Genomic DNA, 26,266 nt, shown 5'->3' with positions numbered 1-26,266 from the left:
GTTTTTTATACAGTCCAAGCTGCTTGAGGTCTAGTGTGAAGTTTCCACCAATCAGTCATGGTTTGGAGAGACATGTCATCTGCTGGTGTTGGTCCACTGTGTTATATCAAGTCTAAAGTCAGTGCAGCGTTTTCCCAGAAAAATCTTACAGCACTTCATGCTTCCCTCTGCTAACAACTTTTATGTAGATGCAGATTTCATTTTCCAGCAGAACTTGGCACACTGCCCACACTGCCAAAAGTACCAATTAGTCTTATATAAAATTCTAATTCGCTGCGACTATGAACGGGAGGTCGCAGGTTTGAATCCCGCTCATGCAGCTTTGCCATCAAGCTGCCGGCACTCAGAGGGAGCACAATTGGCCCTGCTCTCTCTGGGTGGGTAGATGGCGGTCTCTTCCCACATCACTCCTAGGGTGATGTCTGCAGCACAGGGCATCTGTGAGCTGAAGTGCCAGAACCGAGCCACTGCACTTTTCTCCGAGCGTGCTGGCTGCTCGGCAATGTTGCATCAGCAACAGCTCAAAAAAGAAGCGGTGGCTGACTTCACATGTATTGGAGGAAGAATGTGATAGTTACACCCTCCTGGTGTGTTGGGGCATTACTAGTGATAGGGGGAGTCCTAATGAGTGGGTTGGGTAATTTGCCGTGTAAATGGGAAAATTTTGAAATAAAATTAAAAAAATAAATTAAATTAAAATTTCCTGAGAGATTTTTGAATTAAAGTAGATCAGTGTGTGTGTAATACATCTATGTAATACCAGTTTTACATTTTGAACTGAATTACTAAAATAAAGTAACTTTTCAATGATATTCTACTATAACAGGTATGTTTGTTTTGTCAACAAAATAAATTATTTTTACTTTCCAGGGGAATATTCTGGCCCCTCTAGCGGTTTACAATCATTTTCTGATATAATGGCAGAGGCAGGAATTGGGTACGCTCTCCATAAACCAGTTCTGGTGTGACCAAAATAAATGGGTTTGTGGAGCAAATAAGTAGTCCTGTAATATAAGAAAATAGAATTAAGTATTTTACTTTGGTTGGTGTGTTGAACTTGGTTGCACCAGTTTTGTGTATAGGTTCCTTTCTAAGTTTGTGTGTTAGTTAAGGCCCTAATAGCAAAGAACACAATTTTTTTGGTTGCATCACATCTTTTAATGATGGGGAAAACAACCTTTATTTAACATTTTCTAATAGGCATCAGTAAGTATTGAAATTCTGACATTGATTCAACGTTCGTTTAAAGTTTTTGAATGGTTTGGGCATGTTTAATATGCTGTAAAAGTTAATATCTTTTCCAGGGACATCCATATATACAAAACCACATGCTGCACATAGTACAAAGGCACTGCTGGGCAAGAACTCAGTGTGATTTGTTTTTGTTTTATTTAATTTTGTAACAATAGTTACAAAACACACAATTTGCTCTCTTTAACTATGAAAACAGGTATTTATAACCTCTAAAGACACCAGATAGCATTTTATTTATTTTTACCCCACAGTTTTTTTGGAATCACATTACAAAATCATTTTATGCTTTCAATTTGAAAACAATGCCGAACTAAACAATATTTGCAAGTTAAACACTGAACTACCATTGCATTCTAAACCTTTACAGTTAGTTTACTGAAATATTAAACATATAAAGGGTCAGTTCGCATTAAAGCTTCCAGTCCACTGACGGTCCATCGTTCATAATGCCCCGTGCATTCATTCAGTCCTCTTCCTCTCGGCTTCGTTCAGCCTCTCCTGCTGGCGTCTCTGGTTCTGCTACACTGTCCACCTCCTCTTGGGGCTGGTCAGCTGCATCAGCAGATTTAGTAAACGTCTCCATTGGTTCTTCTGCTTTTTCTTGAGGAACACTGGCTGTCCCTGGTTCAGATTTGAGTGCTTCAATCTGCTGAATACAAAATTCCACATTAGACCATGAACTGGTGAAACAGGTTAATTTTTAAACCTTTTCACTGACAAAAGTGGCATCACCACATTCACATTAGCCTAAACTGTCAAGATGTACACTGAGGAGACTCTTACTTGTGTTGTGGCTTCACTGACAACCTGTAGACGTTCAAGATCTGCCTCTCCTTCCTCCATAGGCTCCTCTTCTTCCCTTTTGATCGATCCTGACTGAGGAGGCACTGTTTCATGGACAGCTGTCACAGATGGGGCTGGAGGTTCTGCTTGTGCTACAGGCATCATGACTTGCTGGGGATGCATCTAAAAAAAAAAGATATTAAACCCATTAAATGTATTTTTTTTTATTTAATTTTATCATGATTGGTATAAATATTCAATCCCTTTTGCCCTCCATTTTAAAAAATTAGATTAGTGTTAGGTGTTAACCTCTCTCTCCTCCATTGCCTCCATGTGTTCAGGTTCACGCTGTGGCTCCGGCTCCTGCATTCTGCTGCTAGCCTCCAGTATAGCCATGATGGAGGATGGAATGTGGGCTTGCTACAGCGATATGAACAGATATGTAAAAACGGGTCATGTTGTTGACTGATAACAGGATTTTTTCTTAATTCCTCGACTCTAAATGTGGTCAGTGCCGATATTTAATCTAGTAATACCTGGTGTGGGGTGAAGGAGCGGACATGCTGCAGAAGAGGCTCCCTCATTTCCGGGCAGCGCTCAAACACGCTGATCAGTTGTGCAGGCGGCAGCTGCAACAGCACGCTGTAGGACTGAGGCTTGGTGCGCTGGCAGCACTTTACAAAGCCTTCCCACACTTTGGGGTACTTCCACACCTACAGACAACCAGAAGGTTAGACAGCATAGACTTGTATAAGAGTTCAGACAGTCTAGTACCAGATAAGAAGAAATGGTTCATTCCTTAAAAACATTAATATACCATATTTTTACACTGTAAGGAGGACTTAAAATCCTTTAATTTTCCCAAAAATAGTCAGTAATCCAGTGCATCTTATGTATGAATTTTACCGGTCAGGATGTAAAAAGCAGTACAGTCACTCCACCAAATTGCAGTTTTATTCAAGAGTTTCAGTTTAGCACAGCACAGGGACTGGAGTAGCATTAGCATTACCTGCTAACCGCGTTAGCTATTTCCCTGTTCAGAGGGGAGTATTTTCGGCCTGTAGCCTGCTCCTAACCCCGACTAACACTGCTGAAATAGCATTAGCGGCTAACCATGCTCGCTATTTCCCCATTCAGAGTGGAGTTATACTGGCCTGTAGCCTACTCCTAACCCCGGCTGGCACTTCTAAGGAACTTCTAGAATTAGAGGTTTCTTACAGTGTCTCTTAAAATACTCTTTATAATCCAGTGCACCTCATATATGAAAATAGACAAGAAAATAGACATGCATTGACAGTGCGCCTTATAATAGGGTGCGCCTTATAGTGTGAAAAAAACAGCATTACTTTAAAATATTTAACAAATTAAAAAATTCACAATGGCAATAATTTCTGATCAGAAAAAAGTCCATCACAAGTAAGTTCATTAAAACCTGCAATGAAAACGTAAGTAAATCATTTTATGTTTCAGTTCTGCCGTAAAAAAGTTTAACATCACACACCTGTTTGAGAATGAGGCGGGAGAGGATGTTCATGACGAAGCCGCCCAGGCGGGGATACATGGTGAGTGACTGGATGACAGTGCGCATCAGCAGCATGGGGAGAGGATTCTGCTCCATCAGCTGCTGCATCACCACAGCCAGCACCTCAGACGTATACACATTCTTCTCACCAAAGCACAGGTTGGTAGCTATAAAAGCAGAACAAGAAATGGAGATGGAAGATAGCATTCAAGCTGTATCCAGTACGACTGTGCGATTTTTCACAATTCCAACATTTAATTCATATTCAACATGGCTAATCTAAGGGTAGAGCTGTTACCTTTGATAATTGACTTCATGTCACACTTGGTGGAGTCAATGTTGTGAAGAGCGATCAAGAGCTCACCAGGAGTTAGAGGAGACATTGAGGGACTACCCTCACCTGTAGAGAGGAGACAACATTTTGTAAGAAAACAATATTTGAGTATTCAATCAAGCTTAAAAAAAATAAAAATCAATAAATAAATAAAAAAAAAATCACAGCCACAAAGAACCATTTTTATCAAAAAGAGTATTAAAATATATAACTACTGTGTTGTGTGCCCAGGAGACGATTGAAGACTTCCTTAACCACTATGGGATTGAGCTTGATGAGTTTGGGCAGTGCCTGGATCACCTCTTTCTGTTAAACAGACAAAATAGACACTGAGTAACACTGCCATTCAATTTTAAATAAATCGGTAAAAACAAAATTACTCCGGAAAAACTGCTGAGGCCAGACCTTCTCCAGGCCATTGATGACTGGGATAAGGAAACGAACATCTGGCACTCGTTTGTGATAAAGATCCCTCACTCGCTCTACCAAGTCTGGAGATGGTGGCACTGCATAGAGACAAAGTCATTATGAAATTGGTGAAGGTTTGATTATGATTCACAACTAAATTACGATTCTTAATTTTTATATAAACATAAAATTATAAATAAAATTAAAAAAACGTCAAACGTGTTAGCAGTAGCCTGAAAGATATTTTTGTGTTTTTAGGTTGAGTGTTTCTTAGGAATATTAGCATTGAACCTTCTATTCTAAAATAAAAAAAAGCTTTCAACTTTCAAAAACAAAACATTTCTTGGCTGACAGACTGCAAGTAACAATTTATGTTAATTAAATTTTCCACAGCAGTATTCCTTTTACTGTCAAATCCTACATTCCATGTGTGAGGAGCAGTAAAATTAATGAAATATAAAATATATATACACTGCACTAGCATCATTGAAAAAGGTGTACATTATACACACACACACGAAAATTGTCCTACTTAAAACTTAAATTTCATAAATCTACCTTTGTCAGTCAGTATGTGCAGACAGCGTGTAACCAGAGTCTCTGCTCCTTTGGGACAGTTCTCCACAAGCAGCAGCAGGTCAGGAGAGTTCATACCCATTCCCCTGATCTAAAGTAAAAAATAAAAGGAAAAAACATTTATACAGGTAAAATGAACTGAGAGACTAAATAGATTGGTAGAATTGGATATATATGAAATATGTATATGAAAGACAGAAAAAGACATGAGAGAGAGCGAGAAATTAAGTAAGACTTACGGGCTGCTCTATGACACGGAGAACGCTGCGTTTGATATCAGCAATGGCCTCAGTGTAGACAGCAGCTAGCTCATGGACCAGACGATGGTTGAGAGGGAGAAGGGAGAGGTAGAGATACAGGCACTGCCTCACTGTCTCCTCTGTCCAAGGAGAGGCCACCTCTGTAAAGAAAGAAGGACTTTTAAGGATTATTTCACCCAGAAAGATTATGTTACTTATAAATAAAAGTATCCAACAATGATCTTGCTATTATCTAATTAGCATTTAAAAAGCCCATATTGTACATTTTGTAATTTCCTTTGGCTGCTGTGTATTGTAACTCACCGCTCATAACTTCAACTACAACATGAACTACACCTAAAACTGTTTTTGCATCACAAATGCCTCAAAATGTGAGATTTTTCAACAAACCTGTGTCCTCTCCAACTCCAAACAGCAATGAAGGAGGGTTTGGATGGACCAGCAGTTGCATGTAATTTAGAGCAAATTTCTCTATGTACTCCCTCAGGTGGTCTTTCTCATACATTCGCTTGATGAAGGTGAGGGCGGTAGAGCGCACCTAAAATATAAGCCAACTTAATAAGTAAACAGTATTTATCACAGGTTATTTGGGGCAGAATATTTGGAAAGGAAAAGAAAATAACCTTCTCTTTGTCATGAGAGCTGAGGTCCAGTAGAACATGAAGGTACTGGAACTGTCTGGAAGGGCGTTTGAGTATAAGCTCCTTCAGTGTGGTCATTCCCAGATAAACGCGAGACTGAAAACATACATAAACACACACATTATCCACTACTGGTAAGATAAATGCTACAGTGTTCACAAGTTTGTAGTAAAAAAGTACCTGCCCTAAGAAATGCTACCAAAAAGTTTGTTATGTCATTCACGTTTTAAAATCTCATGTATGCATCAGTTATTATGGCGTTTTTTCTCACCTCGTCCTCGCAGTAGCGTCGGATCACCTCCAGTGCAGACTCTGTAATCAGAGGAGCCTCCAACACCAGCTTGGTGAACAGCCTAGAAGAGCAGAGAAACAACTGTAGATCAACACAAACCAAGGCATTTCCTGGCTTCAGTAAAAAAAAAAATAATAATTAGGTAAAAACTGCAACACATCAGTCTTGAAAACCATTTTAATCATTTCAACACACATTGAGATCCAGCATAACAATCAAATTAATTTACATTTTTATACTAAACTAAACAGACCAATTTTAGTTTTGTGACTCACCCGTCTCTCTGTTCAGGTCGCTCCTGCAGGCCGGAGAGTAGGGAAAATAGGCAGTGCTCATAGCTGTCCAGCGAACCCGATGGCAGCTGGCTCAGGTACTGGTTGTATTCCTGGTACAGCAGTGAGAAAGCCAGGTCACTCCTGGTTCGCATATCCTCCAAGATGAAACGCAGCATGTCATCCTTCATCGTCCCCTCAAACTGTGTCATTAACCTTGCCAACAGCTTCACGCGCACCTGGGAGACATCAGAGGAGTTTCATTTTACAGAGCTTGCACAGTTCTCTGGTGGTAATCTCATCAGAACCAGTTTTTGCTGGTCAGTGGTGAGGTTTCATTTAATGAAATAAGTCAGCTTACATGTGACATGCCACTACGTGCAATGGCCTTCTCTGCTTGCAGGATGCGTTTGACAGCCATATTGGTTAACTTTTCAAGCTGAGAATCAGACAAGGGCTGGACTACATCAGCCAGTCGGAAGACTTTTTTCCGTCCACTGCTGCCCGGTGCTCTAATTTAAAAAACAAAAAGATGAGAATAGAGAGATTAAAAAAAGAAGAAGAGTATATTTTTAAATTACCATAGGTGGAAACAGGTTGCTAAGTTGCGAGCAACAAGTAAGTCCCAAGACAAGACACTCAGGTCCTAGTCAAGTCATCAAACATAATGTCATTTCAAAATGAAACACAATTAAATAGTTGATCAGCAGTATATTAAGATTAGTTTTTATTAGTTTAAACCAATCATAAATTACACGTGAAATTACATGAAGTTACATGTACATTATATATGCAGAACTTTTTATCATAACATTAAATTAAACTAAAACAAAATTGACAATATATGGCCTGTGTCTAAAATGTACATGTAATGCAAAAATTCTATATTTTAAAACAAACATTTCACTTGGAGTAGTCTGGCCTAGCTCTGTACAACATCATATCTAGCTTACAAAAAATACTATGTGGGATATGAATGAGGTGAAGTTGATCATATAACAGAAGTTATTAGACAAAAGGCTCCATGAAACATTTTCTATATAAAATTGTCCACTTTGGCATGTTCAGTGATACTGGCCTTTACAGAGATACAGCACCATGCAGTTAATACAAAATGCTTCAGTTATGTGATTTCTGAAAGTGAAAATTAACTATGTTAAAAAATAGGAAATAGGAAAAGAAAGCTGACGTACTTGGACTGTGTTGAAGGCAGAATAGGTTCTGGAAGCTTCTTGGCCTGAGGTGTCTCCTCAGCAGGTTGACTCTTATATGCTCCCACCACAGAGATGGCTTGGCCCAAAGACACTGCAGAAACTTTGCGGATGATGAGAGGGTCTTTAGAGCTGGACTCCTCCATGCTTGCCTCGCCTTCCCCCTCTTTCCCCTCCTCCCCTCGTGCCTTGCACTGCTCTAGACCTGGGGATTGAGGGACAATGAGAAAATTGTTCTGCAATTTGTTATTGCATAACAGTTCAAGGCATATTTTCAGATGATTACTGCAAATATTACATATTCACAGATGTGTACATTGATCATTTACAGAAAACGTCAGTGGATAGAAAGCATAGCAATAAGCAACACCAGTATATCACCACTTCCTAACCTGGTCCAAGGCCAGCTGCAGTCATCTGCGTAGCCATGAGCCTGGCCAAATGTTTAATCTGGGCATCTGTGCCTGCTGACTCCACAGGTGTATAGGTAGCCTGAAAGGAGGCTGGCATGACTTCTGGTAGGTAAACCATACTAATGAGTACCTGCAACAGAAGAAGTATGTTAATCAATAAATAAATATAATTATTGGATTATAAATCTTTAGACACATTGTTTAAGCAGTGTATACCAGGTTGGCCACATTTTCCGGTGTTAGCAGAGGCCGTATGAAGTCAGCAGTGAGGTCTATGGCAGACTGAGTGCCTGTGGTGGTTGAAGGCTTGGGGGCAACAACAGGGGCTGGCTCTTCCTTATCCTCATCATCCTCAATCAGCGCGGGTTCTAGGAGACGGGCAGAAAAATCCTAATGTTATTCAAACTGACAACCACTCAGAGACTGTACTTCTAATAATTATCTGACATCTGATGAGGCAATGAAACACAATTCGCTATTTTAAATTAAATGATTTTTCTGTACATCTAAACAACTCATTACCATATCAGTAGAATTGCCCATTGACTGCATAACATGATCTAAACCAACTTTGTAATTTGGTAGCCTTAATGCTCAAGTACAAAATAAAAACAAAATGCAACTTTTCAGCATTTTTTTAAATATGTCTTGGTTTTAACTACAGTAAATGTCACCATCTCTTTCAGAGAATAAACCAGCTGTTTATTAACATCTACACAAAAAGATACAGAAAACCTGTCTACTCACCAATCTTGATCCTCTTGCCCTCACTGTAGGGCTCATGGCGGGATCTCTTGCGAGGTTGCGCAGCAGCAGGTACACAGCGTGCGATTTCACTCTGAGCCATACCAAGGTCCTGCAGCAGCGTGGAGATCTGGCTGTGGAAGTCCACACTGCTAGGGTGCCGCAACACAGACACTAGGTGCAGTTTGAGGTTCTTTCGCACACTGCTCACTTGACTCTTGGCCAGAGTTGGGGGCAGGTTGGCTATAAAAGAAAAAAAGTCAGGCGGTCAGGGCTGTCTGAGTAGAATCCTAACAATCACCACAATCACTATAAGATTTCCACTCACCATGAAGAGTCTCATAGGCTTGTACAACCTCTGACATGAACATGGGCCTTTGCCGGGCCAGCGTGGCCAGTGATCCCAAAGCTGTGGTGAGATTAATGCTGGAAATGGCTGGGTGCACCATGAACTTGAGGAGCTGCTCTAAAGCAGACTTCCCCTCTTCACAAAGAACATCTAAAGTGAGAGGGATTAAATACGAAACAAAACAAGAAACAAAAAAAAATTATTAAACCTGGATTTATGGACATGAAAGCTGCCAAATGATGGGAGAAAAATAAACACAAAAACTGTTTGCCATATATAGTTTGAAACTAGATTTTGTACTTTGGTTAAATAATTTATTGTGTAAAAGCATAAAATAATATTTTTAAAAATCTCATTAAACACAACTTTGTCATAGATTTGACCCACCATAGCGAATGTACGAGTGATCTTTTGGAATTTTGTCAAGGCTGATGTCCCCCTCTTGCTTCTTGGGTACATCTGAGTCTGGTTTCCGTGGTGATAGGGCGATTATGAGGGATTCAGTAAATTTGATGGCATGGGTGCGAACGCCGTCATTGTCTGAATCTAGCAGAGCCAGAACCTCTTCCTTCATCTGGGTCACCATATTCCAGCATGCCTCTTGCATTTCAGATACACTCTTTGACTGCACCAACCACTGGCAGAAAGACAAACCAAAACAGTCAGATATCAGTAAGAGAAATGCTGCAAAAGGCTTTGGCTCTAAATGTCAGTCATTACAAGGTACTGAATGACAACATAAAAAAGTAAAGCAGTAAAGCAGGAAAAATACCTGTAGAGACACTTTGTAAAGATGAGTGAGTGTGAGGATGGCCTTCTTCACAACATTCACACTCTCATCCTTCAGCAGCATGTTCAGATTCGCAATCAGCTTCAGCAACAGCTCATTATCCCGTTTACTGAAACAGCACAAGTAAACGACATTACCTGGTTCTCGGCTATTAACACCAAAGAGTTTCTTTGTTATGTAAATTAAACAGCATCGCTTTATACACACATGTCACATGAAGCACTAACTCAAAGCTCAAAAATCTCTATGTGTACGATAAAGTAGACTGAGTAAAGTAAACTTACACACATACATTATTAATACTACACTATACAACACATATATATTGACACACCTTTTCATACATTGTTACTGTATATAGTAGAGCAGTTGTATATTTGGCACTGCCAACCAACATGACCAAATAATGCAGATGAGTATTAAGAAATGCAATAAGAACATCACGTAAACAAACAAAACAAAAATAGAACTCACCACGCCTCCTCGATGAAGCCAATAACAAATTTCCGCACTTCAATTGACTTGTCTGTCTGAAACGCAATCATCTCCTGCAGATGAAATGAGAGAGATGACATTTTAGTTTATGCCTTAAGGATTTCTTTTTAGAAGCTTTTATAGAACACTAAAAGTGATTTTACTTACATCCAGGAAATTATCAAGTAATGATGGATCTTTGTTAATAATCAACTCCTGCACCTAATAATCAAAACAAATATTTACAGTAAGCATGCAATTCAAACATCTGATTGTGTAAAAATGGCACACAATGCTATAGAAATATGTTTACCTGCTTAAGTGCAGTAAGTTTATCATCAGTGGACATAAAAGCAGCCTGGTTCAAAAGGTCCACTACCTATGATGCACAGTCAGTTGTGAGGAACAGTTAAAACATTTCATTGTGATGCACATTCAAAAGCTATATATATATATATATATATATATATATATATATATATATATATATATATATATATATACATATATATGATTTTTTTTTTATTTCTGACAAGCCACAGTCTCGCTCAGTGTGATATTTCCTCTGCTCTAGCAACCATTCTAAAACTGGTCACAGCCTTATATTGTGTGACTGAGTAGGTAATTCTTTAAACCTTTAGAATCCTCCTGGACTGCAAGAGCCATGCATGATGTAGTCTAAGCCACTGCTGACCAACAGTTTTGTAAGTAAGCACTCCCTAAGTTGAATTAGGAGTATTAGAACCAGAAACGTAAGACACTGTGAAGCGTTATGGACTACAGAACTTGAACTGCATAAGTGATCGGCCAAGCCACAAAGGATCCCTTATATTACCTTTTCACTGGTGGTCATATCGATGGCTGCTTCCTCCGATCCAGTAAAGTGCCTTTCTCCAGAGCCTGACGCCATTCTGTCTGCTAAACAACAGCAAAATTTCAAAAAATAATCAGACTTCCATGCAATTCCATTATTTCTTTCTGCTGGGGAATAACACATTGAACCTTGTGATCAGGGTAATTTTATGAAAAGGAAGTTAATGTTATTCGGCGATGACTAGTTTTGATCATCATGGCCAATAGTTTTTGAAAAAATGTTTTGTAACAATTAGAAGGGGCCCCATTTGAAAGAGATACTAAAAAGGCAATTGATTGATTTGCCTGTCCTGTTGCAATGGACCTGTCTATATACGATTTTTAGGCATGTCCATTTATCTTTATTTTAAATTTAAAAATCCCTGGCTGGGGTTGGGGGAGTCACAGTGCCACAAATGTTGAAGAAGCACTGATCGACTCCACTTTACTACAAATTAAACAAAACACACTTGAGATTTATTTTACTGTGGGTTTGGATTCTGTGTGAGACCTGCAGTCTACATTTACAACTACTAACTAACTACGAGCTTTTTTCGTTACAGAGCTACACTACCAACTGGGCTTTTACTCTGATAACACTCAGGTCCACACTACATAAACACAAGTCACTTTCTCCATTCACTGTATGAGGAGCTAGTTAGCTAACCTAGCTAGCTTAGCAAGTAGCTAAAGTTCTGTGTGAGACTTTTTTTTCCACATAAAGAATTTAATTGTAGAAGGAACCCTGTTCCTTTACTGTTCACATGACCGTAAACTCTCTTTGAATATTGAGTCTTGACTGTTGGGAGAATTCTAATCAGCTAGTTGACTAGCTAAAGCTAGCTTAGCTAAGCTAACATAGTTACCGTTAGCTACAGCCTGGCCTCTGAGCCGGTTGTGTATTATAGTGTTTTAATAGTAAATGAGAAGCACCAGACCGGCCCGCGGGGTTAGTTAAAGAGCAGAGTCTCGTTACAGTAACTCACAGCAGTGTTATCTCTCTCCTGTTCACTCAGACCGGCTGTAAACTCCACATCTCCATCACTCCATTCACTCCACAGGCGCCATGTCGGAGCTGAACGGAAGTGTCGGTTGTTGGAGACTCTCACAACACACATACACTTCCGTCTAAACTTCACAGCCCATTTATTATTATAAAAATAATAATAAATCAGCCTGATATTGCGGATCCTGATATTTCTCTTCAGACATTAAATATAAGGGTTTCATGTTTATTTTGAATTAAATCTGCAGCTGTCAAAGTATAATTAATAAAAATCATGAAACTGAACTAAACCTCATTTTAAAATTCAAACTTTCCTGAACCAAAATAAAACATTCCATGTCCTCCAAACATTTCGTTACGGTTATCTAGTTTTTATGTCTATTTTCAAAAATGGAAAATTTGGGAATTCCTACGGAGCCCCTAAGGTGACATCCTGTTAAAAAAAAAAATAGTGGCCACAACTTATTAAGGCGAGGGAACAAGATAAATAAGTCAGAGCCAGAGAATAATAAAGTTTGCTTTTCTGTAAATTAATGCCCATGAAAAAATATTACATCAAAGCTCCAATTCAAAGACAATCTTTTGTAAGAAAATTGAGTGTACTGGTTTCTTTTTATTTTCATCTTGGAATGAATTATGATAAGATTTTGGAGTCTCCTGGAGTGAAACATGGAACAATTCTAAGTAAAAGACAATTAATTGTCATACTAAACGCTGATGGGTTCAGACGCAAACAGACCCGTTAACCTTTCTTAGGCAGTCATATAGTGCACAAGAGCTGCTTGCTTCTGTGAAACAAGAGGACCTTGTGGACACGCCTTAATTATCTAATTTCCACGTCTTAATAAGTTGTGGCCACGGCTTAGGATCTCATTCCCACAGTTTAATAAGTCATAGTCACACATTATTATATATTTTGTCACCTTAGGGGCTCCATAGATTCCTTTTACTAATTTGGAGTTATCTATTTATTGTAGTAGAGAGTGGAAAGGCTGCTTCTCCATGGTCCTCAAAAACCCTGAAAGTTTTCAGAATGTAAAGAACTTATTTTACTGCAGAGAAAGAGTTTCGTACAGAACCTCCAAGGTGACATCATAACAAAAAATGCGTGGGAATGAGATCCCAAGGCGTGGCCAAGCTTATTAAGGAGTGGGAGTGAGTTCTTTCATCGTGGCCACAACTTAAGGTGAGGGAATGAGATAATTAAGGCTTGGGAACGAGATAAACAAGGCATGGGAATGTGATCCTAAGACATGGCCACAACTTATTAAGGCGTGGGAATGAGATGATTAAGGCATGGCCACGACATATTAGGGCGTGGGAACAAGTTAATTAAATCGTAGACATTGAGGTGTGGTCATAAGCTTTTTTGTTTCACAGCAAACAAAGCAAGCAGCTCTCAAGGGTTGTGCACAACATTACATTACATTACATTTGGCAGACGCTTTTGTCCAAAGCGACTTACAATAGTGAAGTACAAAAAGTAATAGATGTTAATGGTAAAAGCATCTTTAGATAGGGCCTAAAGGAGGTCAAAGAGAAATAGTAGGATAGAGGAGTGAAGGAGGGGAAGAAGGGAGTGAGGTTAGAAGAAGTTAGTTTGTTAGAGGTGTTAGGAGAGTAAGTGCTCTTTGAAGATCTCTGTCTTCAGGAGTTTCTTAAAAATAGCGAGAGATTCTCCTGATCTGGTAGTGGAAGGAAGATCTGGAACATGACTGCATAATGAAGGTAAACGGGTCTGTATACTGTCTGCGTCTGAGCCCGTTAGCTTTAAGTCTGAAAATTAAGAGTCTTTTACTTAGATTAAGTCTTGTCTCACTGCAGGAGACTCCAAAATATCGCCATCATTAATTTCAAGATGAAAATAAAAAAGAAACCTATTAACTCTCCATTTTCTTACAAATTTTCCTTGTTTTGGAGCTTATATGTAATAAATCTTTTTCATGGGTTTTAATTTACAGAAAAGCAAGCTTTATTATTCTCTGGCTACAACTTAATTATCTTGTTCCAATGCATTTTTAAGCCATGCCTTAGGATTTCATTCCCACACCTTAAATCATGGCCATGCATTATTTTTTTTTAACATGATGTCACCTTAGGGGCTTTGTATGTTTGTTTCATCTACACTTGTAGCCAGTATATGGGCATTATATTCCTTTAATTTGATGTTTTTACAATTACAAACAATTACAAAAGCCATGTCCACTAAAACACCTAGCATATATCCAGCATATATCCAAAATTGAAATTTAGCAAATGTTTTAAAATGGAAGATTTCACTCTTTTTATTCAGAATTATTTAAATAGTTTATATAGTAGCTACACAAATGGAGAATGATATTTTTCACTGGACAATTTTCTGTATTCTACTGCAATACACACATTTTACATATGGGTACAGAAATCAAATTTTTCCGAAATAATTATTTTTTTTCCAATGGCAAGCACATTTGTTCACTTAAGATGCACGACAGGGTAAACAGTTTTGGCAAAAATTGGCATTTAATGAAAACACGAATGACCTAGGTTTGCATACATTTGGAAACTGTTCATGGTGACCTTGGTCCATTACCTGGATATTTTAGAAGGACAGGGTGGACAGCTAAAGCTTTACCTCAGCTAATTATACACACAATATGATACATAGAAAACAGGGAACTCTGCAGACATTGCAAAAATCTGCGCACTAAAGAACATTTTCGCATTAAAGAAAACCGCTTGAAATAAAAAAAAAGTACTTTAAACTAAAGCTTAACATTCCTCTATATTTGTAATAACGTGTTCTTTCAGAGTAAATCTTGAAAAATATATTGTTATAGCCTATAAATCTGAAACAGTTATGCTGAAGACACAAAGGTTTTATTATATTGATTTTGACCATGTGTATTTACACTATTTATTAATATACTTGTGCACAAATTCTTTTATCATTTTACACTCATCCATTAATCTATTTTCACAGGCAGGTCAGATAACCACTATAAACAGAAATGCACTTTTGCAATCGTTTGCCGTAAAAGTACACATTTCTGATACAAACCATTTAGAACGAAAATTTTTTAACACAATTTCAGTTCATTTTTTAAGAGATTTGGTTAAATTAGCTAACATTAATTACTTTAGGTTTAATAATAGCCGTAGGTACTGTCCAAGATGGGATATTTTAGCAATATCCTATTCATTTTTTTCACCTTTACATGCTGTTACTGGACACGTTTTGTACCGATAAAATCTATAGTGCTCATCAAAAATATATCAGTAGTTTAAATAATTACTATTGGTTGCACATATGGATGTAGTAACTTCAGTCACTTAAATGTTTGGTCTGACTGAAAGCTGCTTTCAAGAACAAATGATCTACAATCACTTTGAATAAAAGAAAACTACAAAACAACAAATCAAGTCATTTCCTTAGATTATATTCTCCAATACAAAAAAGTGAGTTTTGATCTGACACAAAACCACATGCAAATATTGTTTTACAAACATGGTACAAGGTATAAAAACTTTTACAACCACACAAGGAGCAACTAATGCTCACTAAACATGAGAAGACATGAAGCCAGCCAGTTGAGACATTAAGAATGGTATATAAAAGGATTTGACAAACTCCACAGGTACATGATTTCAATTAAAGCGTTAGAAAGAATTATGCTGTTAAAATGTTCACTTAGTATTTATCTACACAAGATTGCTTTCTTAAACCAATGAGGGAAAATATGGTTCTTAAAAGATGAATAAAAAGAGCAGAGAAACAAGTTTCTACATACAAAACTGTCAAAACTGATCAGATGTAAAATCCTGCGCCCCCACTACACGTAATCAACCACAAAGCGTTCAAGCACATTTGTGCGTGCAGTATCTGGAACAAACTACATCACATGTCGCTACTCATATAAATTTGCCTGCTTGCCGTTTATAAATATCTGAACTAAACTCTGAGTTAACATAACACTTCAAGAGCAAAACTGGCTACTGCCACCAGAACTAAAATGCATTAATGGAGCGCAAGGAAATGCAGTTACATTTAAGGCTGAGCAAATAGGGTAAAAAGTAACAGAAGCAAACAAAAAACATACAAAGCTTTTAAAGGGGAGTGGCGTAAGGGAGAAGGAAGACTATGTGAGGGTAAGATAAGACGGAGACTATAAAAAGATAGGCAGAGGAATGATGTTGACGGAATGAGCTTGGAGGGTCACGGTCGATGCAGGTACTACTGCTGTGTGCCCTGGGAGCCTTGCGTGTTCTGCTGGTTGCCATAGCTGCCGTAGTTTCCGTACTGGTTGTAGTACTGGTTCCACTGGCTCTGGCTCTGGTAATATTGCTGCCATTGCTGAGCATACTGCAAACACAACAATGAAAAAAAAGATCAATCAAGATCACAGGTCAAACAAACACTATTATCAAAACTATTTCTAAATAAGTACTAGATACGTTTCCTGACACTATGTTTGAGAGACCCCAAGATGATATTTATTTAAGGTACCACAAAGAACTATGATGCTACTGTCCAGTTATTTTTTTAAAGGTGTGTCACTGCAGGTTTCATCACACCATATCCTTTCCCCAAACATCTGTAGTGCTGAAGTAGCTTACCTGCTGATACTGCTGGTTGTAGCTCTGCTGCTGCTGCTGCTGTTGTTGTTGTTGTTGTTGTTGTTGTTGTTGTTGTTGTTGCTGCTGTTGCTGCTGCTGCTGCTGCTGCTGGTTGTATGACTGGCTCGTGGTAGCAGGTGGCTGGCTGTAGCCCTGGCTGTATCCTGGGTATTGGCTATAGTTTCCGTAGTTGTAACCTTGGCTGTAGCTGCCTTGGTTGTAACCTTGATTGTAGCTTTGAGGCTATACAAAACAATTTAGTTATTACAACATAAACCACAATCCATTACTTTCCTGAACTATTCACCACAAATTAACAAGTTACCTGGGACTGACTGTAGCTGCTGCTGGCTCCAGAGCTACCTTTGTTGTAGGAGCCCTGGCGATTGTGGTTGTAGCTGCCTCCCTGTTGCTGATTGCGATTGTAGCCTCCTCGGCCACCTGAATCTCTGTAGTTGCTTCCCCAGCGATTCTGGTTGTATCCACCACGGTTGTAACCTACAGAAAGCACAAAGGAACACATACACCATTTATCCGACTGAAACATAAAAGAGCATATTCAAATCACTAGGCAGCACCAGCACAATAAATAGGAGAGTGAGAAAAGGAAGCTTTGCTTTGTAAAATGCTTTGGAATAAAACCTAGAGCATAATTGTGGGATGCAAAATGATATCGGAATTATATCGGCAGATTATTATTACTATTTTTTTTTTTTAGAATCACTGGAATCCGGCCCATGCCAAGATTTGGCCGATACATGCTGACATATTCTCAATTATCAGTTATTCTCAGTTATTTAAGCAAATGTTTATGTTTATCAATAAACTGTTTTATTTAACCTAACAATAAAAAGTTAGTATAAAACCGTGACCAGTCTACGTAAGGAGACATTATCAGATCATATAGTTTGAAAGCCTAATACCTCCACGGAAGCCACCACCTCCTCCTCCAGGTCCGCCACGGTTTTGGTAACCGCCTCGGTTTCCCTGAGGTCCGCCATGGTTGTCATAGCGCTGGAAACCACCACCACCCCCACCACCGCCACCTCCTCCGCGGCCACGGAATCCACCCTGGCGGTTGTCGAAACGCTTTTCGGGCGGGGGGCCGGCCTTGCGCCCCTCCTCGTTGTACTGTTTGATGAGTGGTTCTGCCTCTTCACGCTGCATCTCGACGTAAATCACCTCATCCAGAAAGTCTCCAGCCTCAGGCAGCACAAAGTTGGCTACAGGTAGGATGGGGAGGGGGGCAGAGGGCACGCAGTGAGGGAGAGAACAGCCGCACAGCCAAGAAACAAAGAATTATTAGCATCATAACAGTGGTGGTCAAAAGAAACATTAGACTGAGCAGATAAAGTAGTTAAGAAAAAGAGACAGTGAAAGAGAGAAAGTTAGACAGAAAGAGAAAAGATGATGTGGTGGGAGACTCAGAGGGACCTCGGACAACTATTGCCTTAGTTGATTAAGGCAAAACTTGTCCCAGAATAAGGGTAAACGATGAAAGGTAAATATAAAAAGAAAATTCAACAAAAGACAGTTGCCAGAAAAAAAGTGTTATAAGAGATTAAGGGAGATTGTGCCCGCAAATCAATTAGGACGTACAGTTGCCTTATACAGTTGATAAACTGGACAAAAAATAAAACGTTAAACTTAAATAAATCCAAATTGATAGTGAATAAAAAAGTTGCTAATTTGTGTAAGCCAATCTATTATTTCATGTTGTTTTCCAAGTTTGCTGTGGTACAGAAAATGTAACGTTGGAGGAAATTGAGTTACAGGGGAAGAGAACAGAATGACGATAAAGAACAAGAAAAAGGAGAGGAGCTCTTTTATCTGGCAAAACAAAAGAGGGTAGGTGGGGATCTCCAAGTTTGTGGGGAAAACAACAAAAACAAAAAAAATCCAAAAAACAAAAACATAGCAAAAGCAGATCTGGGTGTGTAGTTGAAGCATTGTTTTTTGTTTATCTGTGGCATTCCTACCTTTCATTTCTAAAACAGCATGATCGGGTACATCCTTCCCTTCCTCATCAGTTCGCTTTAACGTTCGCTCTTTTAAATCCTCATCCGTGGGACAAATTACAATAGCCTTGCGTTGAAACCCTTCAAAAGGACGCATTTTTCGTCTCTGGGCTGATCCATATACATTTGTCTAGCAATGGTGACAAGAAAGAAGTAGAAGCTTGTTCGTTATTGTTCACTTGTTTGCTTTTGTTATGGCTTTGCGTTCCGAAGGAGGGGGATTGGGGTTCCTGCAACGATGAAAGTGAGAGAGTTTTTTTTTTCTTTCATGGCTATGTTTACTGTTCTGGAATGACTAATGGTTGTCTCTCACAACCCCCACTCACTTACCTTGGAAACTGCATCAATGCAAAGTTGAAGATAACTGGATTTTCTTTTTCTTTTTTTTTAAAAGGGGACCAAAATATCTTCCCTCAAGCTACTAGTGTTATTACATGAATAAAATCCATGTCTTCTGCAAAAGTACTTAACTTCTTTAACATTTAACATTAATAATAGTTGAATTAGCACAATAAATAAATAAAGAAAGAAAGAAATACCCTAAAGCAAAATTAACTTGCCACCTACACAATAATTAGTAAATAGATTTTAGGTAACACCTGAATGAACCACACCTTCCAAGCCAACATGGACCTAAACCAATGGATTCTGCTCTTTTTAGCACCTACACCATCCAAAAAAAAGTTTGTTAACTGGACTAGACAATGTATCAAACTGGTCTTACTTCCACAAGAAACCACTTTCATCTACACTCTAAACGCATATACAGACATCTAACACAAGCTTTCCTGGGTCCCCTTACTTACCTCCACTTACCAGATCTTCAAACGCCCTGCTATGCCCGACACAGACAAACACTTACTACCCACCTGTCAATACTCACAGTTTCCTTAACGAACCCTAGACACATTTGACCTTACCTACCTTACTCTGACTTTACCATGTCCGACCTGGAAACTTCAAGGGGGTTAGTTTCTTTACTTACCTTAAAGTTCATTTTAAATACAACATTCAACAGTTCCAAGTATAACTAATTTAAAAAACATCAAAGTGATGCTGGGTTTTTTCTTACAATTACCATAGCAACAGAAGGTGGTTTCTTACTCACCAGGCTGTGATTACTTGTTTTTCAACATCTTACAATTGACATGGACTATTTTGCACAGTGTGGCAAAAGATTTCTTTACAACAACAAATACATTATTAAAAGGGAAATCATGAACATATATTCAGAATGATAGCATACTCTACTACGGTTCTTTCCTGCTTTTGGTTCATTACAAGCAAAAACAAAAGAAATTCAAAACAAATGAGAAACATAGCAACATGTTCAGGACAATGAAATTAAGAGTGACAGTAAATTTATGTCTTCAGGAGCAAAAGCTGCTAACCAGTTCTTTTGGGCCAGAGCTATAGAGAGAGCAGAAGTGCATTAATGAACATGTGCATCAAGGGAGAAGCAGTGGGGCTGTGTGCTCCTTTTTCCACAAGTGTGGGGGATGTTGAAAAAAAGGGGAATGGTTAGACTGGACATGCAGGATTGACAGTACCTGGTCAAGGATGTAGTTGCGCTTCTTGCGAGCGGCGATCTGGATGAGCCGGTTAAGACACTGTGTAGCCTGTTGGATGAGAACGTCCCAGCGCCCAGCATAGTTCCTCTGGCGTCGAAGGCCCATTACCTAAAAGAACCAATCATCAGATTTACAGCAATATGAAAAAATATGAGACTTACACATCTGTTTCAAACAGAAAAAAAATGGTTCTAAAACTTGTTTTAGCAAGTTTTATGTAAAACACAAAAACATAAGCTGATATTCTCTAGTAATGTACCAAGAAGCTGACCAAACAGACATGACAAGTCTTTTTAAAAGTCAAAATCCATTCACATTCACAGACTATGTGTAAACCCTACACATACTTTCATTTTCTCCATAATGGCATTGGTGCCCAAAATGTTGAACTTCTTTTCTGGGTTCTGCATGGTGTATTTATTTGCCCAAGTTGTCTTTCCACTACCAGGTAAGCCCACCATCATCAGCATCTATGGAGAGAGAGGACACAGGCATACAATTTAAAATTAATTTACTTCTATATTCCATTTCTCTCACTGGCTATCTAAATCCATTAAAGAAGAAATAAGTATTCATTTAAAACACATACTTCACAATCTGCCTTGGTTGCAGGTCCCAATGATCCTCTAGTGCGGTCCTGCAGTGGCAACTGCTGGATGAAGGTAAAACCTGGTGGAGGGGGGAAGAAGGGCTCCTCTCTTTGGCCAAAGTTAAACTCCACACCACAGTTCTTCACCAGTATGTGTGGGAAGAGTGCCCGGCCCGCAAGCTCCGCACGAGAGATGCTGTAACATGTGCCAAGCCATTTGCCATTTTTGGAAAAGGACATCTCCACCTTTTCTTTACTCTCAAAGTCCTGAAGAAAGGAACAAGCAGTAAATTTGTTTCAATAAACATACAATAAAGAAAAGCTTGACCATTTACAAAGGCCAGTAAAAAAATTCATTATCATGCCACCTATGTAAAGTAAAGTAAAATGTTTGTAAAATACTCACAATGTAGCAACCAATCACATCATTTTCACCAAACTTCTCCCCATAGTCCTCAAATTTACAGTTACAGGATTTCTTGCCAGTCCCACCATAGCCATAGGACATAGGTTCCTCTCCTATAAAAATAACACTTTGCTTAGTTTGCCCAAAATTAGTAAGACAACAGTGATACTACTAACTTTCTCTGTCAAATCAAAGTTCTTCAGTAAATCAAAATTACCCTATTTGTCTTTAATGTGCTCCCTTATCTACTCACCAAGCTGAGTGTTACAGGAGTCCAGAGACCAGCCTATTCTCACCACATGGGGATCAGGCTCACTAGAAGGAAGGTGCTTCACAGAGATCTCTTCGTTGATCTAAATGTAAAGAAAATCACATGGGGCTTATTCAAATACAATCATTCATAGCAAACAAAAAATATATATATTTTATTTCTCTTACCTTCATTTCGTAGCATATGCGTCCTTTGGTGACCCCATAAGTAGCTCTTGCACCTGCCCAAAGATATGCAAAACCCTCAATAGTAAGTGGGTACCCAGAGAACCTGTTACGAGCCACCTTAAAATGCAGATCGCTGTTATCTGTGGAAAAAAGAAAAAGAAAACATCAAGAGAAGCCCGTATGATCTACCTGACCTTATTTCTTTTTATGTACTTCCGATTGATTTGATTAGCAATACAGGGCAATCCACTAAAAAAACTTTAAACTTATTACTTTACTATTTTGCTAGCCTGAAAATAGACTACGAATTCAGTTTTCACCAGTTTTCGGGTGGAAACCTGTTGTTGTAATTTGTGTGCATAGTTCAAAATTGCCTCTCACCTCCTTTCTTTGGAAATGTGATAGATACTGAATTAAACTAATGTAAACAAATTTAAAGGAGATGTGATCTACCAACATGCACTTTGAGATTGATTGGTTGATCACGATTGATGAATTGGGCACTAACGAATAACAACAATCACCTCAATGTATTGTACTCACAGGTGTCAATGGCCACAAGGCTGTCATCAAAATCTTCTTCATCTTCCTCAGCTGGAGGTTGTGGTGACCGCCCCCTGTGAAATATATAGTTAAAATTGTGTCCTTATAAAAAATAAAAATAAAAAAAAATAAAATAAAACAAACAAACCCTTACCTTCTGTCTTCACGATGCTCATAGTATCCATATCCACGGTTGTCATCATAGGGCCTTTTGCGGCTGTATGATGTATCTCTGTTATCTTCTGATTTGACCTGCCCTGACTGGTCTCCTTCAGCAGGCGTCCATTCATTTGCTGTCTCTGCCTGCTGAGGCACATCTTCTTCCTTCTTTGGCACTACTTTTGTCGCTCCTAATGGAACAAAATGATGTCCACAAACAAAAAACAACAATTAATTTAACTGTGGTATAGTTTTACAAATGTTGATTTCTTAAAACCTTATATATTAAAACTTTAGGATAATACAAGCAAATCCAGGCAGTCAACACATCTGGATGATTTGGTCTGAGCTCTTCAGTTTCGCACCCTTACCTTGTTCATTAGTTGCTTGCTCTGGCTTTTCTGTCATTTGCTGCTCTTGTGGTTCCTCAAACTGCTGCTGTTGCAAGTCTGGCTCCTCATATTCTTGCTTCACCTCAGGTTCCTGATAGTCTTGTTCAGGTTCTGGATCCTCAAACTGCTGCTGCTGCTTTACCTGAGACTCAGCAAATCCCTGCTGCTCATAGCCCGCATCCGAGGTGAAGTCAGTTATTCCCAACCCGGAGTCAGGTGCCCCTGCATTGTTTTCGTTGTCATCTTCCTCATAATTACCCTCGTCGTTCCCCTCCTGGTACTGAGCGCCGCTGTTTCCATCATCGTACTGAGGAACACCATTTCCCCCATCATCAGGCTCACCACTGGCAAATTCTAGAGCAAGAAACCACACCATAAGTGTGTAGCAACAACAATACTGTAACGATTCTCATATAAATCATTTAACTGCACAAAAAACATTTCCTATATTTTAATTTTGTCCTTGAACATGCACATTGGATGTTACACAAATGGTTGTTGCTTTTCACTTAATCATATTACAACTTTTCTTTATTTCATAGTTTTTTGTAATCTAATATTTGTAAATTTAAGAACAGGCATGTTCTTATTTTGATTAAACATACACAATTAAGTGTGGCAAAGTTAAACTAAATGATTTATTCTTTAAAATGTGTATATAGTTTAATCATTTTTCTGGTTTCATACAAAATGTCCTTCACTAAAATAACAACGAAATTAGGGATGCACGAAAACACACTGCTATCGGTATAGGGAACGATACCATGCTAATGTACTCATACTCACCACCAATACCAACATCTGATACCTATTGCGGTACCACTTTAAAATAAGGCTCATTTATAAAGAATTTATAAAGTCTATGAGAGAGTTAATTAGTGGTTAATAATTAGTCTGTAAATACTTTATAAACCATTAATAAGTAGTTTTACAACACAACACATCAAACATACTCTACTTGGGTTTTTTCATCACTCAGCAATAACATATCTAATAAAATAATATGGAAAGCCAGTTAAGTTAACTAATGTTTTTTTTAAATACACCAAGTTGTGATTATTGTCAAAGTAGCATCCAGTACAAATCCACAGTACAAATGTGAAATCACTATTTGGCAAACAACAAGCCACTGTTGTCCTTTTATGTATGTGTTTTATCTGCTTATTAATAGTTTATAAAGTATTTACAACTTAATTAATAACATTATTGTACTCCTTTATAAACATTTTAAAAACTCTTTGAAGGAGCCTTATTTTAAAGTGGTAGCCCTATTGCACATTGCTGCACTGACGAACATTCGTCCACCTTAAAGTCAAAGACTTTAGATATCAAACACACAATATTCACATGCAGTTATAAAAAATGTTTTGGTAAAAAGTATTCCCTAGCCCCTAATATTTACTTCCAGTTTGTTCCCTGATAGTCTCATCAGATTTGCTGATATGGTTCTGATGCCACATGATGATGCTACAGAAATTTATACATGTCCATAGAGTAAAAATAATCTACGTAAACATTATTCCTTTCTATCATGCTTGTTTGGAAAAGGATTTTTTTTTATATAATATCACTCAAAAATAACATTAATTGTTACACTGCACAACTTTACACTGAAAAACTACACTATTGCATAATGCTCCTGATTGTTTCACTCTAAGTAGGCACACAGTTCATGAAATAAAACTTACACCAAAATCGATGAAACTGTGTCCTCTACCACAGAATACAATGCACTGCATCTGTCCTACTGTCCGCCAATCATCTTGCCTAATTAATCCCTTCTTAAATCTGCTTCCATAGCCACGCCATCTGGATTGCCGCGTCCGTTTCAAAACACAGTCCACGCAAGCGCTTATCACACGGTCCATTACTACCTAAACAGTGCGCTAGGTGTCTCACAGTGAGTGAGAGAGCCGTTTGGTACCCAGCCTCAGTTTACCTTCGTCTCCTTCTCCTCCCGCGTCCTGCTCTTCTTCCTCCTCCTCCTCCGCACCTCCGGTCGCCTCTGCGTCCAGAGCCGCCTGCAGCCTGTCCGCCAGGTCCGCCTTCAGCCCGCGGGTGTCTAGGCCGCGGAGCTGGAGCTCCTCTTTCAGCTCATTGACTTTGAGCTTTTTCACGTTGATTGTGCTCATGTTGTCATGCACGTCCTGCTGCAAGCGCGATGAAGTTGCCCGCGAAAGACTGTCACCCCTGTGAATAGGGAGTTAAGCTATTTATTTATTTATTTGGCATACAATCCAAAACACAGAAGAAAACACAAAATTAGGTCACAAGCTTCAAAATATCTATGATAAATCAGCCAATAAGTGTATATATTTATATAAGTCTGGATAAACAAATGATTGAAATAAGGGTAAGCAATCTTTTTCGCTAATTTTATTTTGTTCATATAAAACGTACCCAAAATTATAATTAACTATACATTTTTCCTTGTGGTCAAATGAAGGGTCATTAAAAGTCTAAAATATAACGTTACAATAAAAAAATAAGTGTTCAGTGGACTCCTTTGCAGAAAACACACGTGTCATTTATATAAAAAAATATATATACAGAACACGGGGAGTGAGTGAACACAGGGACTAAACACAGAGAGTAAACACAGGGAGGTCGCTTGCAGGCTAGCTACGCGGTACGGCTTACGTTGCGTAGCTACGTAATCTCGTTGGCTAGGTCTGCAAAAGCTAGATGGCTAACCTAGCTAACGTTACTTAATAAATACCATGCGTGCTTTTCTCGCTGTTTACCTATCTTAGCTAACTATCAACATACATGGCCGTGCAGTATATTTATGCAGGACAGCTAAATGGTGCAGAAATGAATAAAGTGACCCAAAGTAAAGTGACCGAGTGCGGTTACGCTGCCTCCGTCAATTGAGCTAAAGCTAACTAGCTAGCATCAAACAAACAAACAGCTTGTGCAAGACTCCGCTTTCACAGCGACACGCAACTGCCAGCAAAACACGAGTCATAACATACATATAACAACCAAACAACTTCATACAGCTGCAAAACACGCGCTAACCTGTTTATCTGCCTCTTCTCTCACCCGCAGTCCCTGGAAGCTGCAGTATCCACAAGATGGAGGGTGACCGAAGCATTAGCCGAGCTAACGCAGCTTCCTGGAGCGAGCTCAGCGTCGCTCTCGCCGAGGCATTTGATTGGCTGCCTCGGCGGTCAGTTTCTGAACGCTGGCTTCTCATTGGCTGTCTCTACATTTTTAAAAAGACCATAAACGACCCATGGCTCCGGTTCAACATCTCGCTTTCACATTTGTCATGTAAAAAAATGCTTATTTTATTATTTTATTTTGGCCACGTGTTTTTTTATCCATAAGTCTAAAAACAGACTATATATTAAAAAAATCACCCCACATC

At 38.8% G+C, this 26,266-nt stretch overlaps 2 protein-coding genes across 4 annotated transcripts; both read right to left on the bottom strand.

Moving 5' to 3' along the window:
• Positions 1–1,366: 1,366 nt before the first annotated feature.
• sympk (symplekin) lies at positions 1,367–12,318 on the bottom strand. Of its 3 annotated transcripts, none has more exons than XM_049476005.1 (27): positions 12,162–12,318; positions 11,159–11,241; positions 10,637–10,702; positions 10,492–10,545; positions 10,324–10,397; positions 9,832–9,958; positions 9,447–9,696; positions 9,039–9,209; positions 8,714–8,953; positions 8,183–8,334; positions 7,946–8,096; positions 7,536–7,758; positions 6,704–6,854; positions 6,346–6,581; positions 6,050–6,131; positions 5,761–5,874; positions 5,528–5,675; positions 5,117–5,277; positions 4,860–4,968; positions 4,299–4,399; positions 4,109–4,199; positions 3,858–3,959; positions 3,539–3,726; positions 2,574–2,750; positions 2,347–2,457; positions 2,038–2,220; positions 1,367–1,903 (listed from the first exon to the last, which is right to left on the bottom strand). In XM_049476005.1, the coding sequence occupies exons 2-27, from the start codon at positions 11,231–11,233 to the stop codon at positions 1,718–1,720; spliced, it is 3,723 nt and encodes a 1,240-aa protein (XP_049331962.1). In that variant the 5' UTR covers positions 11,234–11,241; positions 12,162–12,318; the 3' UTR covers positions 1,367–1,717. The 3 variants fall into 3 exon arrangements, with proteins under 3 accessions (XP_049331962.1, XP_049331964.1, XP_007260420.3); XM_049476007.1 differs by having other exon boundaries at positions 1,367–1,900; XM_007260358.4 differs by having other exon boundaries at positions 11,159–11,238; positions 12,162–12,278.
• A 3,266-nt stretch (positions 12,319–15,584) lies between these two features.
• hnrnpul1l (heterogeneous nuclear ribonucleoprotein U-like 1 like) lies at positions 15,585–26,018 on the bottom strand. The gene is made up of 16 exons (XM_007260351.4): positions 25,915–26,018; positions 24,833–25,083; positions 22,873–23,247; positions 22,497–22,692; positions 22,343–22,416; positions 21,800–21,939; positions 21,615–21,714; positions 21,362–21,474; positions 20,956–21,222; positions 20,714–20,836; positions 20,346–20,474; positions 18,757–18,925; positions 17,701–18,000; positions 17,103–17,275; positions 16,778–17,020; positions 15,585–16,523 (listed from the first exon to the last, which is right to left on the bottom strand). The coding sequence occupies exons 2-16, from the start codon at positions 25,023–25,025 to the stop codon at positions 16,395–16,397; spliced, it is 2,724 nt and encodes a 907-aa protein (XP_007260413.3). The 5' UTR covers positions 25,026–25,083; positions 25,915–26,018; the 3' UTR covers positions 15,585–16,394.
• Between the last annotated feature and the right edge of the window lie 248 nt (positions 26,019–26,266).

The sequence above is a fragment of the Astyanax mexicanus genome, chromosome 1, assembly GCF_023375975.1.
Source record: "Astyanax mexicanus isolate ESR-SI-001 chromosome 1, AstMex3_surface, whole genome shotgun sequence".
Taxonomy (NCBI): domain Eukaryota; kingdom Metazoa; phylum Chordata; class Actinopteri; order Characiformes; family Acestrorhamphidae; genus Astyanax; species Astyanax mexicanus.
The sequence above is the reverse complement of the archived record's forward strand: the minus strand, read 5'-3'. Positions and strand labels throughout refer to the sequence as shown.